We start from the raw sequence: 14,511 nt of genomic DNA on the forward strand, positions 1-14,511 counted from the left end.
ATGCACTCATTTCAAATAGAAATTACTCATGATGATACAGCTGCTGAAGTTAAAGCAACTACTGTTTTTATAGAAGTCAAGAACCCAAGTCATATTTGAATCCTAGATAAAGATCAGGTCACCTGGGCTTACTGAAATACTTCTTACCATGCTCTCCAGAGCAATGAAACAATCGTAAAATTGGGTAAAAGATACCTTCCAAAGGAACAGAAAGCAAACCATTACTTGTGCTTTCTCTATGTTCTTCCTTTAGACATCTCAAATTTTCACTTTTTAAGGCCTTATTAGTTTTGTTGTAGTTTTATCTATAGATCTTTTAGATCTCTAAATTCTAAAGGTATCTGTTGGATGTACTAATAAATAATAATCTACACCATATAAGTTATTTTAAAACAGATGTTGTTCTGTGACATCTCCCTTTTATTTAACTAAATTTTTTGATGTGACAAATCAACTATTTCCTCTTCTTAAAGCCTTAAATGCAAGATCATTTTTTAATCTCTATCCTTTTACCTTTACTGTTTAGCTGTAGGCTAGACAGCATAATTCTTCTACCATAATCAACTAGCTTCTATGATGGAACTGTGAGTGAAGGATATGCAGAGTGCCTTTCCCACTGAGGACTGCTTGAATTCCACAGGGAAATGTGACCATACAGGCTATTTTCATTTGAAGATAGCAACTTAGCAAATAACAATTCACTGTTGTCATTTTGATGTGAAAGATAGCAGTGTGTTATTGCGATCAGTATAATTTAAGAGCTGCTTTCAAGTTATCTTTACAGTCAAAAATGTGTAAATATTTTTTTCTAAGCAAACACAAACCTGTTCCATGAGTAAAAACAGAACATGTCTGAATTGAATGTACTCCTGAGTTAAAATGATGGTTTCTTTCACAGGAAAAACATATCAAAAGAAATGTATCCGATGGAACTTCGGTCTTGACAGATGTAGATAAATAGGAGTTAAAATACAGGGCTGGTGGTTGTCACTGGAAACATAATGCAGAATTTAGGCCAAGATGTATTATAAATTTAGCACAGTTTTGACTTCAATACGTAAACTTGAAAAATTGCTCCAACCAAATATAACACCTCTTCAGAGTCTTCCCTGTTTTGCAGCACTAACTACCACTGTTGGCCTTCAACTGTAAATGCTGGGATAAAGGAATCAGGTCCATGTACCAGAAAACTGTATTCTGCATTCTGGACCCACTACCAGAACTTTTTACTGACATGTAATCCTGCAGACAATCCAGATGCATGAGGCTGATCCATTACTCTTGTGACAAGTAGTGCAATGAGGTCAACATGGATTTCTTGTCTATTTCTCTATTTTTCTTTCTCATTTACCACTGACTACTTGTTTTCCCCTCTCATCCACCCCTATTAGTTTTCCAAAGTTGAGAAGAGATTTTGCATGAGCACAACAATCAGCATCTGACCCCAGACATAAAATTAAATTAGGAGGGTAGATCAACTGCTTTTAGATGAGTCACATTCTACTTCCAGTAAGACTCTGCATCCAATCCTTGAGATAAGTCTACTGTGCAGTGAGTAAATTCTATCAGTGCAGTTTAGCTGCTGCTTATGTGAAAGGGGAAAGAAAACAGGCAGCCACTTCTAGAACAACTCAAGTAAACACCCTGTTACATTCCCAAACAACACAAGCTGTTTCCTGCTTCCTTCCACTCTCTCCTCCAGGGATTAAAGGATGATCAGTTCTTCCAACCCAGCAGAGAACACAAATGTGGCTCTACTGGAAACTGCAAAGGAGGGAGGGAGAGCAGCTTTGTGAGTTCTCTGCTTCTCTCTCAGCCCTACTTTGTGCTCCATCCAGACACAAGGTGAACCTTAAGCAGTTACATGTCTGGACTTAAAGATTACAGGACAGAAAGCAAATGGCTCATTTTACTCTCCTTCTATATATGGAACTCCCATCGCTTCCAATGGGTGCTCCCTCTATAGACTGATAAACATCAGGTCAGAGGAGATGGAAGGGCTTTTTACCTGCCAACCCCGGAGTTCAGGATGTGTTGTTTCTCCTGCAGCAGTTGATGACATCCTAACACCTTAGCAGCACTGGAGCTGCATTCCTACGCTGTAACAGGGGAAGCAGGACCAAAGGCCTGAACTAAGGTCTTGGCAGGTAAGTGAAGGAACAGCAAGCATCAAACAGCTTTATTTAAAATTTTATATCTTTGTAATGTTTAAGTCTTAATATGTGCTCTGCTTTACCTGGGAGCTTAAACTGACAATTTTCAAAAAATAGTTGAGGTCACCCATTAACTCTGCCAAATGCTTGAAAACATATAGATGAAACTCAGAAATTCAGAGGAGCTAGAAGAAAAGTCATTTGTACTAAAATTGTCACAAAGTTGGGATTTTTTAGAACTGAGTACAAATTACTCTGATTAATGCAGGAGAGAAAGCTTTACAGTATCAACATACTTTTGCATATCTATCTCCACTTAGAATGATTGTGCGCCTCACTGTATGATAGAACGTAGATATTCAAAATTAGAACATCATTGGGACTGGGAGGGAGGATTTTTTTTTTTTTTTCTTGGTTTCTTTTTTTCTCTCAATTGAACACACAGGGAATGGCTAGTGAAGGGAATTTATCTTCTTACTACTTTCCACTTCTTAAGCTTTATTATTGGAACCAGGTTTCCTATACTTTTGTTATTCAAAATGCACATTATTTCAGTAATAGTTAGGGACTGTGTTTTTTCTCTGTCAATACCATGGTCCAGAACACTCATAACGAGCATTCACAGAAAAGTAAGTGATGCAAGTTACCAGCTCAAAATCAACAACAAAACAAAAACACCTCACATAAAGGAAGTCTCTCTTCTTGTAACAGACTTGTATCTAGTACCATGAGGGTAACAGGAGCCTTTCAGTTGAAAGGACAGTAACTTTTATATTTTGGAATGAAAAAGAAATTTGAGTTAGATGAAATCGTAAGGAGATGCCACATATTAAGTTCTGTATCCAAGCCATCTAATGACAGCATATCCAAGAGACAAAAAAGGGAATGCTCATAAAGAACCAATCTAGAATTGGTAGAATACCAATACCTCATCAATTCAGATATTCTTATCCCCCTTATCTTTATTGTTACTAATATTACTCATGATTTACTAAGTAAACTCACTCCAAATGTGACCTCTGACTTTCTGTCCGACTTTCAGTGGATAAACTGTCAGTATCTAAAAAAATCATACACGGTAATACCACATGTTAATTAAAATTCACCAATATTACAGGAAAAAAATGTTATCAAAAAATCTCTTTCCAAATTCTGGATATAAATTTTAGGGGTAGGAGTGAAAAATTATACTTGAAATACATTTATAGCTTTTGAAAATTTGCATTATTGTAGTCATTGCTTTGAACTAATATTCTCTAGACAAAATAAAGTGTTGTACTACATTGCAGCCTCACTGTTAGGAATGAAGATAGAGGAGACAATGCAGGAAGGCCAACACATACAACCAAAATGGAAAGCATCCAAGTCATAGAAGAATGGTAAGTTGGTGAAACTTTTTTTTTTTTTTTTACCTGTAATTAATTTGCCTTAGTTTTTTTAGACTTCTAAAATGAAGCAAAATCAGGTTTGCCATGTAATGCTAACAGTGATATTTAGCTTTACTGATAGTTTCATATTTATGGGTACAAAGCAATAGAGAAGAACAGAAGGCATGTGAAAATGGTTCAATTGATCCATGGGCCTCTGCTGTTTGTGGAATCATTTTCTTCTACTTACCCAGTCGTGAAGGAAAATAAACTTGGGCAAAAGTGTATTTTACAGTTAGATTTTTTAACATGCTTAATTTTTGTACATAAGCTTGTTTTATGGTTTTACCTGAACTGTCCCAGGAAATACATGTCTTGAAAGACAGATGTACTGAAGGTCTGAGCTTGTTTCAGTTTGAAGATAAAACATTTTTTTTTTTTTTTTTTTTTTTTTTTGTGTAGGGAAAAAAGCTAAACTTGTGGCTTTAAGTTCTTTAATCCCATAAAAAGTACATTAAAACTTAATTCAGGAAGATGTTACTGAATTTAAAAGCAACACAAGCAAAATATCTCAGTACCACCATGGCTTTTCATGATCAGTTTTGAAAGGATAAATAAAAACGTTCCACAAAATATGAAAGCACTATAGACTTTTCCCCTTACTGACAGAGAACACGCGGTGAACTGATTTGACAGATTTTTTCTTTCTTTATATGAGAATGTCTTAATTGTTTATATCCTCCAGTTATATTATGTTGAACTTTAGTGCAGCTGAGCACTCTGGAATTCAAGTCACCTGAAAAGAATTTACAGAAGCACTCCATCATGATGAATGTGTTTACTTCATGACATTCCCTGCTGGGATTAAATGTTTCACAGGTTTTAACGCGGCATCCTTGTAGCTTTGCTATGCAAAGGAAGTACAAAGCTTAGAGAAAGAGCTCACTAATGGTCCAGATCTTGAATTCTGGGGAGTTTCTCAACATCGTTGTTGGTGGTAGAGAGAAGAAAGGAAGACTGAAAGGTCTGTCAGTGGAATATTAAAAGAGCGCAAGGGTGTGGTTTCACATGAAAAAGTCGTGGTTAATTCAAAGCTGTGAATTAACAGCTCCCTGCCTTCAGAGAAGATTTGCCTTCTGTGCTATCACTGCTCCCTCCTCTTCTGCCTCCCCACCACTAACTACACTCCAGATGATATTCATCAGCTCTTTCTCTTGAGCTGATTCAGGTGGAGATAGCAAGTAGAGATTGTTTAGGTAAAAATTAATTCTAAACTACTTAGTTTACCTCGACCATGATACAAAACTTCATCTTGCATAACTTAAGGTCTTTCTGTAAGCCAATGGAGAAACCAATAACTCTAGATCACAACACAGGGCAGCTGAATTTAGCCTATGTCAAAACCTATAGTTTTCCATCTACTGCTTGTGAAACTTATATCAGGTAGCTGTTATCACTTATGGTTAGTGTTACAGTTTGTCTAAACTTGTCAAGTCTGTGGGACAATGTACTCTGTGAATCAAACTTTATTTCATGAACTTATTAGATAAAATTCAAACAAGGGCCAAGTATCCTTTAAAGAGACTAGTCTAGCTCATGCAGATGCTGAATCACTGCTTCGTTCATTAACTCACAAATTCACCAACTTGCAATTCCATCAACTCAAAACACCAGTGAGCAGTAGTTACCTGGGGAGAGTGCTCATGCCTTTTGCTCCATCACTGTGTAGGCATCCCCTAATCTCAGCAGTCCAGATGCTCACAGATCCACTTCAAAGGCTTTTGGGGTAAGGTGATGTGTTTATACCTTGTTTTGTCTACACCAGCTCTTAAGTTAATGGATTCTGCAGAAACTGCCCGTTATTGTTACAAAAAAAATGGAGGAGGTTTGAGCAGAAGGTTGCAGTGGCTTCAGAATGGCTCTTGTCTTGTCCTGTCCTTGGTGTCCTGTTTTGTATGATGTACTCCATTTGTAACTGAATGGAGCTGCTCTCAGCACACATCAGGCCTGTTCTGTGTGTCAGAACTATACCTGAGCAGGAGGTGAGAGAACACATTCAGAGGTTTAAATTAAATATCCTATTGCAGTGCCAACCTCTTCTTTCGTGTACCTAGGAACAGGGAACGTTTAGTTCAACACTGCCGTGGTGCAGCGTTTAGGCTGCATTTGATGTCTAATAAATTCAAGACTTCAACGAAGGAGTTTTCTCCTACTTCCCAAGATCAAGATGAGTTATTTAGACATAAGTGAGCCTTAGTTTATCAAATTGGAGAGTCTGCGTGATTTTCTTTTTTTAAATTAATCTACCTGTATTGCACAGGGCTGTACTTCACAAATCTCCTCAGGAAACTGTCATTTTGGAGAGGGAACAGGAAATCCATTTTTAATGAAATGACATGTCTTACGGATGTAAAACATCTTAATAGATGAAACTCTATCAAACTGGCTTTATTCTGTACGTTTTTCTTTTCTTTTCTTTTCTTTTTTTTTTTTTTTTTTTTTTTTTTTTTTTTTTTTTTCCACATATTTTTATATTCATCCAACTGCAGTATTTTCCAAATTGATAACTAGGCAACATGGGTTGCTTGTCAGCTCCACCCCCTCCAGCAGGTTCATTTCTGTTTCTTCAGAGAGGACTTTTCTCCATAAAATCTGCATGTTTATGCTTTTTAGTTTTGCTGCTTAGTTTAAATGTTAAATCCTTTCTCGTTTATTAGATCTTTTAGTCTGCCAAAAAAGTGTCATAAATAGCTTCCTGACACCCACTCTGTCTTGCGTGCAGACTACGAATTGAAAAATGAACTTGAAATTATATGGGCAAATGGCACTTATTGTGCAACATGATTACAAAGACAGTGTTAACAGCAGACTGTAAAATTCTTGCGTTGTATCTTATCAGGAAGGGGAGGATGAGCACTCAGAGTTAAGTGTGAAACTGTACTTAACTGTTGTTAAGTAATTTAAGTATGACCTTCTCAGACTGTTCGTTTGCACATTATAGATTAGTGGCACAAATTGGTTTTCTGTTCACTCATCCTGTGCATCCACTGGTACAAGCTGTAAATAGCCTCCTTCTGAAAATGGGAATAAGTTGTGTTGTTTTTTTTTTTCCCATTTCTTCTCTCTCCAGTTTTGCCAGAAACATCCATCACATCTTGTGCCAGTAGATCATCATTCAGGTCAATAGCACCAAACAGAGAGAAGCTTAGCAACCCTTAGGTACAAGCACAGAGAAATATGCTAATTTAAAGGCTCTCTGAATTACTATTTTGTTGGCCCTCATTAGTATGCTCTTGGCTGCCAAGAGCCTTTTGTTTTTCTTGTCCTTGCTGAACCAAATTGTGTGGCAGGCAGAGATTGGCCAAATCCTATCAGAAGCAGGCAGAGACATCAGGTGTCCCTCAAGCCTGACAGGAGAGAGAACCTACTGTCAGCTGTCTGCATTCACATCTCCTTTAACTACAGGGCAGGAATTCACTTGTTATTGGATTTTTCTTTAGTCTGATGGTGAACAGTACAAGTAAAAAACTTGCAGAAAGCCAAGTGCTTGTCTCTTAATATTAAACACATTTAGTGGCCTATTGAGATAATGAATGAGCAAGTAAAGAGTGAACAAAATTCTTCTGTCATTGCTGAAGCTTTGTTGATTCTAGTTTTCACTCTGGACTGAAGTGCAGTGGAAAGGAGAAATTTTGGGCAATTGTATGAAAACACTGTTACAAAAATAGAAACATATTTGTAATGATATCTTGCTTTTGCAGCCAAAACCCTACTGCAGATGAAATTCTGTCTTGGGCTCAGAATTTTGACAAGATGATGAAAACACCAGCTGGGAGGAACCTTTTCAGAGAGTTTCTTCGAACAGAGTATAGTGAAGAGAACCTGCTTTTCTGGCTTGCATGTGAAGATCTAAAGAAGGAACAGAACAAGAAAGTTATTGAAGAAAAAGCAAGGCTTATATATGAAGATTACATTTCTATACTTTCACCAAAAGAGGTAACGCTGTAAATGTTAAGATTGAATTCCTTTCCTATTCCAAAACAGACATGCTATACTCTAGATTGCCAGAAGGGGTCGAAAAGTCTGTCCAATCTGTCAGATGAGAGCGATTCTCAGTATAGGAAACTACATGAGAAAGGGAGGGATGGAACAAGTGCTGACATAAGGGCCAAGCTGCTTACTCTCACTGGTCACAACTCCTCAAAGCTCTCACTACAAGAGGAATGAAGGAGAAATTCCAGAAACAGAAGGGTGAGAAATAGGAAAACTTCTTTAGTAATGCAACTTGCCTGCCAAAGACACAAAGTACATAGTGAAAATGGATTTCTGGAGAAAAAATAAAAATAAAAATTCAGCAACATATGACAAATAAAATAATATTTAACAGGAAACAAATTGTGGAATAGATTTACAATTAGTGTCTTGTAAAACACAGTGGGATTAAAATCAGAATAATAACAGATTTATCTGCTGCAAGAAATGTCTGGGGAAAAAAAAAAAGCAAAAATTGCTTTGGTTATTCCTGGATACAATCAAATAGTCTAAGAATTGTGATCACGTATTTTCTCTAATGAAAGGTGTGATAATACCCAGAAAATTATATACAGTTTTCTTCAGCCCTCTAACTGAAATTATCTTCACCTGGAGTAAAGTAAAAGCATCAAATCACAATTTGGAACAGACAAATATATAAATATACAAAAAACAGATAAATATATATTCAGGTGTTGTAGAAGAGTTTCTTAGTCTATGTCACGTACCTTTAGCAACTCTTCTTTGTTTCTGTATGTGTTAATTTATGCTTACTTGTGGACCTTGCTTGCTACATTTTATCTCTGTACTGTTTTTAGTAATATTTTGCAATTTCATCCTTATGAATGAAACCAACAGCCATTTAAAACTCCCTTACCTTCTTTGTGACATAGCGTATGTTTTAACTTTGGAGTGAGATAACTGCCAGTACAGCAAGCTACTGTTTTTCTGACAGTATATATTTATCTCTAGTATACACATATTTACTGTATGTCCTGTTTTCTTCCAAAGCCAATAAGAACCAGCAGCTAAGACTACAGAAGTCTTTTGGGACTTAGGATTTAACAGAACTGCTCACAGAATTCATTCCCTTGGCATGCAAGGGTGTCATCAACCCAACTGCTCCTGCCCCCACTGGAAACCATATGAGGCAAATAAGAACAGTTTGCAGTGCTTTAGATCAGAATGGGAGCTTTAAAGTTCCTGCTCATCCCAGCATCCTATTCCAGATGAAACTTTGGCATAGTAGCTGAAATATTCAGCCTTGTTCAGCGATGAAGTCACTGAGGCAGAATGTCCCAGTGTGCTAAACAAATACCTTGCACACATCTATTTACCAAAGAGAGAACTTGAATAATTGCAATTAATCTTGCCATATGGCTTTAGTGAGTCACTGAAAAACTACAATGTGAATTAAGAGATCCATAATTAATTTGTTTCATTCTATAATGGCAATTAATTTTTACAGTATTCAGTGGCAAAGGAACACCACTATCCTGCCAAATGTGAGCTTTCTTGTCCAAGCCATTTTGCTTGGTAATGAAGAATCGATTGGCTAGCCTCATGAACTGGTCTTGTTAAGATCTGTGACACATTCAGAGGAGAATGCTGAATAGGAAACTTCATGAGGGTCATTCAACATTCCTTTGTGAGAAATGTTTCAAAATATGTAAAAAGTAAAACATTTCAATGTGTAAGAACTTATTTTGGGAAATCCAAGTTACTGCAGAGCTTTACTTATTAGCACTAGTATTGTAAAATAGAGGTGTTTCATCTTACAGCTATTAGGATGGATGCAAAGACCAAGTGAAAACTGAAATAAAGTCTATCATCTGAGTCTGAAATCATGCATGCATTTTAGAGCATTGACTCTGAAAGTCAGAGCGTACCTTGAATATAGTGATGAACTTAGCATGTTCCATGGAGCCATATGAAAGAAAGAGGTGTATACAACCTTTCCAACATTACTGTATAATATCCATCTGTTCTCATCTTCTTCAGGTTAGTCTTGACTCCCGGGTGAGAGAAGTGATCAACAGAAACTTGCTGGATCCCAGTCCTCATATGTATGAAGATGCCCAACTCCAGATATACACCTTAATGCACAGAGACTCTTTCCCAAGGTTCTTGAACTCTCAAATTTATAAGTCTCTTGTTGAAAGTATTACAGGCTCTACTTCTGAAACTTAGTTTTAATTTCAATTTTCAAATAAAATAACTTGATTTTTTCGGGGGTGGGCGGGACAGAAGAAAAGTAGTTTAATAACATCTGGAGCTGGGTTCCTGGAGAACTACAGTTTAGCTCTACTCAGGCTACTGTGAAGAAAACAAATACATACTATGGTCTCTGTCTACATTTTTACCAAGGTCCTCCGTGCTTGAAATAGCATGGGAGAGAAACAATGGATTTGCCAAAATACATTTGTTTCGCACTCCTTTCACCCAACTGCAGTCAAGATTGCAATGATGTATTTGTAGTTTTATGAACAGTCTCCTTGTGTATCCTCACATTGCATGTGCAAGGTAAAACTGCTTCACTTACCACTTAGTTGTTGCAATATTTAATCCAATAACATAAATTATATCTGTATTTAAGAACTTTTTTTGTGCAATACAGTCTAATGGTACAATGGTACATAGAAACAACTGCAGCAAACCAGAAAGAGGCTTGCATTTTTTTAACATCACTAACTGAAAAAAGCCAATTTTTAAGGTGTAGCATTACTCAACATGCTCTACTGAGTACAATACACTGACTTTTTGAAGCCAATATTTCTGTATAGAAAGAGCTATTTATCACTGTTTATTTAAAATAAATCAAGTGGAGGATTCCTCTGGTTGTTCACTGCCAAAACTGTGGCATTTTCATTACAGAGTTTGCAATGTCAAAAAAAGAAAAAATAAATAAAAAAGAAGGAAAAAAAAAAAAAGCACAAACCACTTAAAGGGATCCATATCTGAGTGACACAATCTATGCGCTGATATTGTTTAATTGTTAAAAGAACAAAGATTTTCAATGTACATTTCAGATGTCAGATACTGTAACTGATTTATTAAAGACTGGCTACCCAGTTCTAACACTGTTGTATAATGTTATGTACTTCAGCAAAAAAAACAACAAAAAAAACAAAAAACAAAAAAAAAAAACAGGAACAAACACAGAAAGCTTGATAATTTAGTTTTTTTTAATAAAGAAATTTAATAAAAGATTGCCTACATGTAGCATTTTAGAGTATTTTAGAACACTTTGATGAATTGCATCTGTCCTGTAAGATTTTGTTTTTGTTTTTTGAAGGCTAAATCCAGTCAAAAAATGTTTTTAAGCAAGTGTTTTACAAGATGGTGGGTTAAAGAAGACTTAGCTTCTGGCTTCATTGATTTTGAGTAACTCCTTGAAAAAAAAGGAGTTTGGAGTGTAATATTAAACCAAATTTCAAGGGCTCCTAAATCTGCAGTTCTTACCCAAGCAAAATGCCTACTGAAACTCAATGGGTGTCTTTCCTGGGTAGAGAGTCCTGTATTGAGCCCTAAATGAGAGCTAATGCAGCACAGTACTCCAACCACTTTTCTGCCACGGTGGTTTTAGTAGGTGTTTGCTTGGCCTTTTTATCCAAAAATATCCAATTTAAGGATGCATTTTGATGTTTAAAGAGAGAGTGACTTGGAACTTAAAACAACCAACATCTTCATACCTACCATATATGAGACAAATAAGTGTTCCCATCCCTCACAAACTGCTAAAGGTAAACCATGAGATTGTTTTGAATGCTAGTTAAATATATATATGTATGTATGTTTGTATATATATATATATTTAGCACTGTCAGCTCTGGTCTTGTACTAAGACTTTAGAGGTTCTTCTCACTTTCCTAGGACTAAATACAGCATACTCCCATTGCTTTTGATGGGTCCAAAAGATTTTACAGTTGTGTAACTAGATGGAATCTGGCCCCAGCAAACTTGGCTCCAACCAGCAAGCTACTTCTTGGTGCCAGCTCTTGCCGAAATCGCTGCTGCCAAGGCTGCTCTGGCTCTACACAGTAGCTGGTAGGAAACAGGTATTAGTTTATTTCCTGGGGCTTATTTTTTCCTTTATTTTACTACCTCTCTCTCTCTATTTTTTTTTTTTTCCCTCTTTCCTCTTAATTTATTGAACATGCTTCAAATAGCAAGTCTGGGGAATTTTTTAATCATTCTTTTTACTTGAAACCTGTGTGCTTTTTTTGGATATATAAGAACAATTTAACAAACTGTTTCTTAAACTCATTTGGTTTTGTAATTTATATAGAATTCAGGAGATGATTAAAAGGGCTATTATCTATTCCCTATGCAACTATTTTAACTGTTGTAGTGTTTGACAGAATGGGATCTAAAAAAAAAAAATATCTGCAAAGTGGAAAACAAATCTGTTTACAGTGGCGTTGCTGACTATCCTACCATATTCAGCACTTTTAAATATTGTTATTTATGAAAATGTAGTTTAAAATGCAAGACAAAGTATTTATAAATGTTTCTTTTAATAAATAACTGTTTTGTCTGAAAGTGTTATTGTGTTATGACAACTTTATTCATGTTGGTTAGCTACTTACCATTATGAAGAAAATATTCAATTATTATACTGATAGAGTAATAGCTACGATGTTTACAGATCCTGAGAGGGGGGGAAGTCAGTGAGAAAGGACTTCCTCCTTCTACTGTGAAATACTGTTAGAAGAATGAATTTTTCTGGCTTCTTTTCTTAACAGGAATTTAACTACGGTCCTACATATGTTTAGTATCATTTAATACCAATTATATTTACTGTGATGCTAAACATACACAGCATCATATATGTATATACTTACATAGTGTAATTTCAAGTTTGTTGGTGTGAGGCACAAACATTTGGTTCACACATCTAAACAATGTGTAAGAGACAAAACTGCATGCAAAAGCCTTTACAAATGTAGACTTACATATTCTTAATGTTACTATTTGATGGTGACCTGCTAGTCATAAGCTATCTTTATAAGATATTTCACATAGGTAGAAATTCTTGTCAAAACGGACAAGTCATCCTATCAAGGACATTTTTAAAGCTAACTGTGTGGGCCCTAAAACATTACCTGGATTTCTAGCAAAAAATTCCAAAACCTGTATTTGGAAACTGTTACATCATTTTGACAAATATTACACCAGTCTTCAGTGTAATACTGCAATGAAATCACGTTCAAAATTTCTTGTCTTAAATCCTCTATTTGGAGGGGTTTATAAATTGAACATAACTTGTATGAAGTTTATTTCTTGGGGCAAATGCTCATATTAAAATGATTAATAGACATTTCATCTATCAGTTTGGGTTTCCCAAAATTTTATGAAAAAATGGATATAGTCCAAATGGACAACTTGTGCCATAACATGATCTCATTGCCTGTCATACAGTTCTTTTGAACACAAAATGTAAAACAGTTAAGCTATTAAACTGATTTATTGTGCATGCAGTGTACAATACACCTTGAAAAACTGCCTAAATACACTTATTCTATAGCCTGGAATAAAATAAGTATGTATTTAACTTGTATTTCAGTTTTTCATGAGAATGTATATAGCACTATGGAATGTGAGTTATGTTTTTTGTCATTTTTGTCTGGTGTTCTAGCTTTCCTGTTAAATAGAGCACAATGCCAAATAGACATAAATAAGCAGAGCGTGTGGGTACACTCCTAAGACCCCTAGGTTTTGAAGATACTTGAGTATATGTTGTATTTTGCACACATTCAACTTAGTGATGTGCATCTGAGCTGAAAGTGGTTTGAGATACCCAAGATAAAACAAAACCACAGATAACACCAAAAATATTTAAATTAGCTTGAAGACACATACATATGGAGGAGACCAGAGTGTCTGCTGGCCAGCACAGGCAGGGCAGAATGCCCTGGAAATGCATCCACACTGTCTCAGACTCATCCAAGCATCCATGGAATCCACATCACCCCTTCACAGCACATTAATTATATCCTCTTATAAATTAAAAGTATGCAAAAGTGTCTGCTAGGCTGTGACCTAAATCAACAAAATACAGATAGACCTTCATCATAACTTAAATAAATGGGATTTGAACTGTCATTTGCTGCCAGACTTGCATCAACAGTGAACACGACAACCATTTGACCACGAATAGCATATAAAAGAGGTAAGAAGGTCTTTGTAAGAGTAGCTGGCTAGTCTTACAGCATTAAGGAAGAAGTTTCCATACTCAAACCATAGCTGCAAAAGCCCTTTATGTGTCTTCCCCAGATTGCTTTGAACCATTTCTAACTACCCAATCCAAAACACTGCTTTCTTTGTAGATGCCTGGAAGCACCCCTTTGGAACAGCTTGGGACACAGCTGCAGCTGTCCAGTCCTGTTCACCTCTGTCCTGAGCACACACTACAGAGAGAAAACTGCTTGCTCATCTCAGTCCTCAGGGCTTTGGCAGCAGGTGTTTCTTTTGCAAGACAGAAGCACAACGCAGCAGTGGCACCAACATGAGCTAGTAAAAGGATTACATTAATTGTACTTTTGGGAAACAACTACTTCCATGTTATGCCAAAAGCCAGATTTTGCCCCTTCCTTTATCCACAACCTGTCACTCAGTGGAATTATGTCTTTCCCGCTTCAAATGGGGATACAATCCACCTGTCACACCTTGGGGAGCAACATGGGTGAGTGGCAGTGGTTTGAGGTCACTGAAACCAATAACTGGTCTGCACTGTGCACTACTGCCCAGCTTACTTCTACATTTACTTCCAGTAGTTAATTCTACACTACTGATGTAGGATATTTTGTCATAGCGCTTTATTCAAAGTGGTGCATTGATACTCATGACATTTATTGAACTACAACGATGCAATTATTGCTATCCAGCCAGAGTAGTTCACTTGTGAAGTATGGTTACCTCCTTCTGTTAAGACACAAAAAAGAATGGTAAAATGGCAA

General features: G+C 36.4%; 1 protein-coding gene across 6 annotated transcripts in view; it reads left to right on the forward strand.

The window, feature by feature from the left end:
- RGS17 (regulator of G protein signaling 17) overlaps window positions 1-13,078 on the forward strand; it is a 70,356-nt gene extending 57,278 nt beyond the window's left edge. For 4 of the 6 annotated variants that reach the window (XM_072333478.1, XM_072333477.1, XM_072333482.1 and 1 more), the window contains 3 exons: window positions 3,443-3,532; window positions 7,282-7,516; window positions 9,554-13,078. In XM_072333478.1, coding sequence (XP_072189579.1) covers window positions 3,443-3,532; window positions 7,282-7,516; window positions 9,554-9,742 — 514 coding nt within the window. In that variant the 3' untranslated portion in view covers window positions 9,743-13,078. The remainder of the gene's footprint in view (window positions 1-3,442; window positions 3,533-7,281; window positions 7,517-9,553) is intronic. The other 2 variants (XM_072333480.1, XM_072333481.1) reach the window with 2 other exon arrangements.
- The last annotated feature ends 1,433 nt before the right edge of the window (window positions 13,079-14,511 follow it).

This window comes from Excalfactoria chinensis, chromosome 3 (genome assembly GCF_039878825.1).
Source record: "Excalfactoria chinensis isolate bCotChi1 chromosome 3, bCotChi1.hap2, whole genome shotgun sequence".
Classification (NCBI taxonomy): domain Eukaryota; kingdom Metazoa; phylum Chordata; class Aves; order Galliformes; family Phasianidae; genus Excalfactoria; species Excalfactoria chinensis.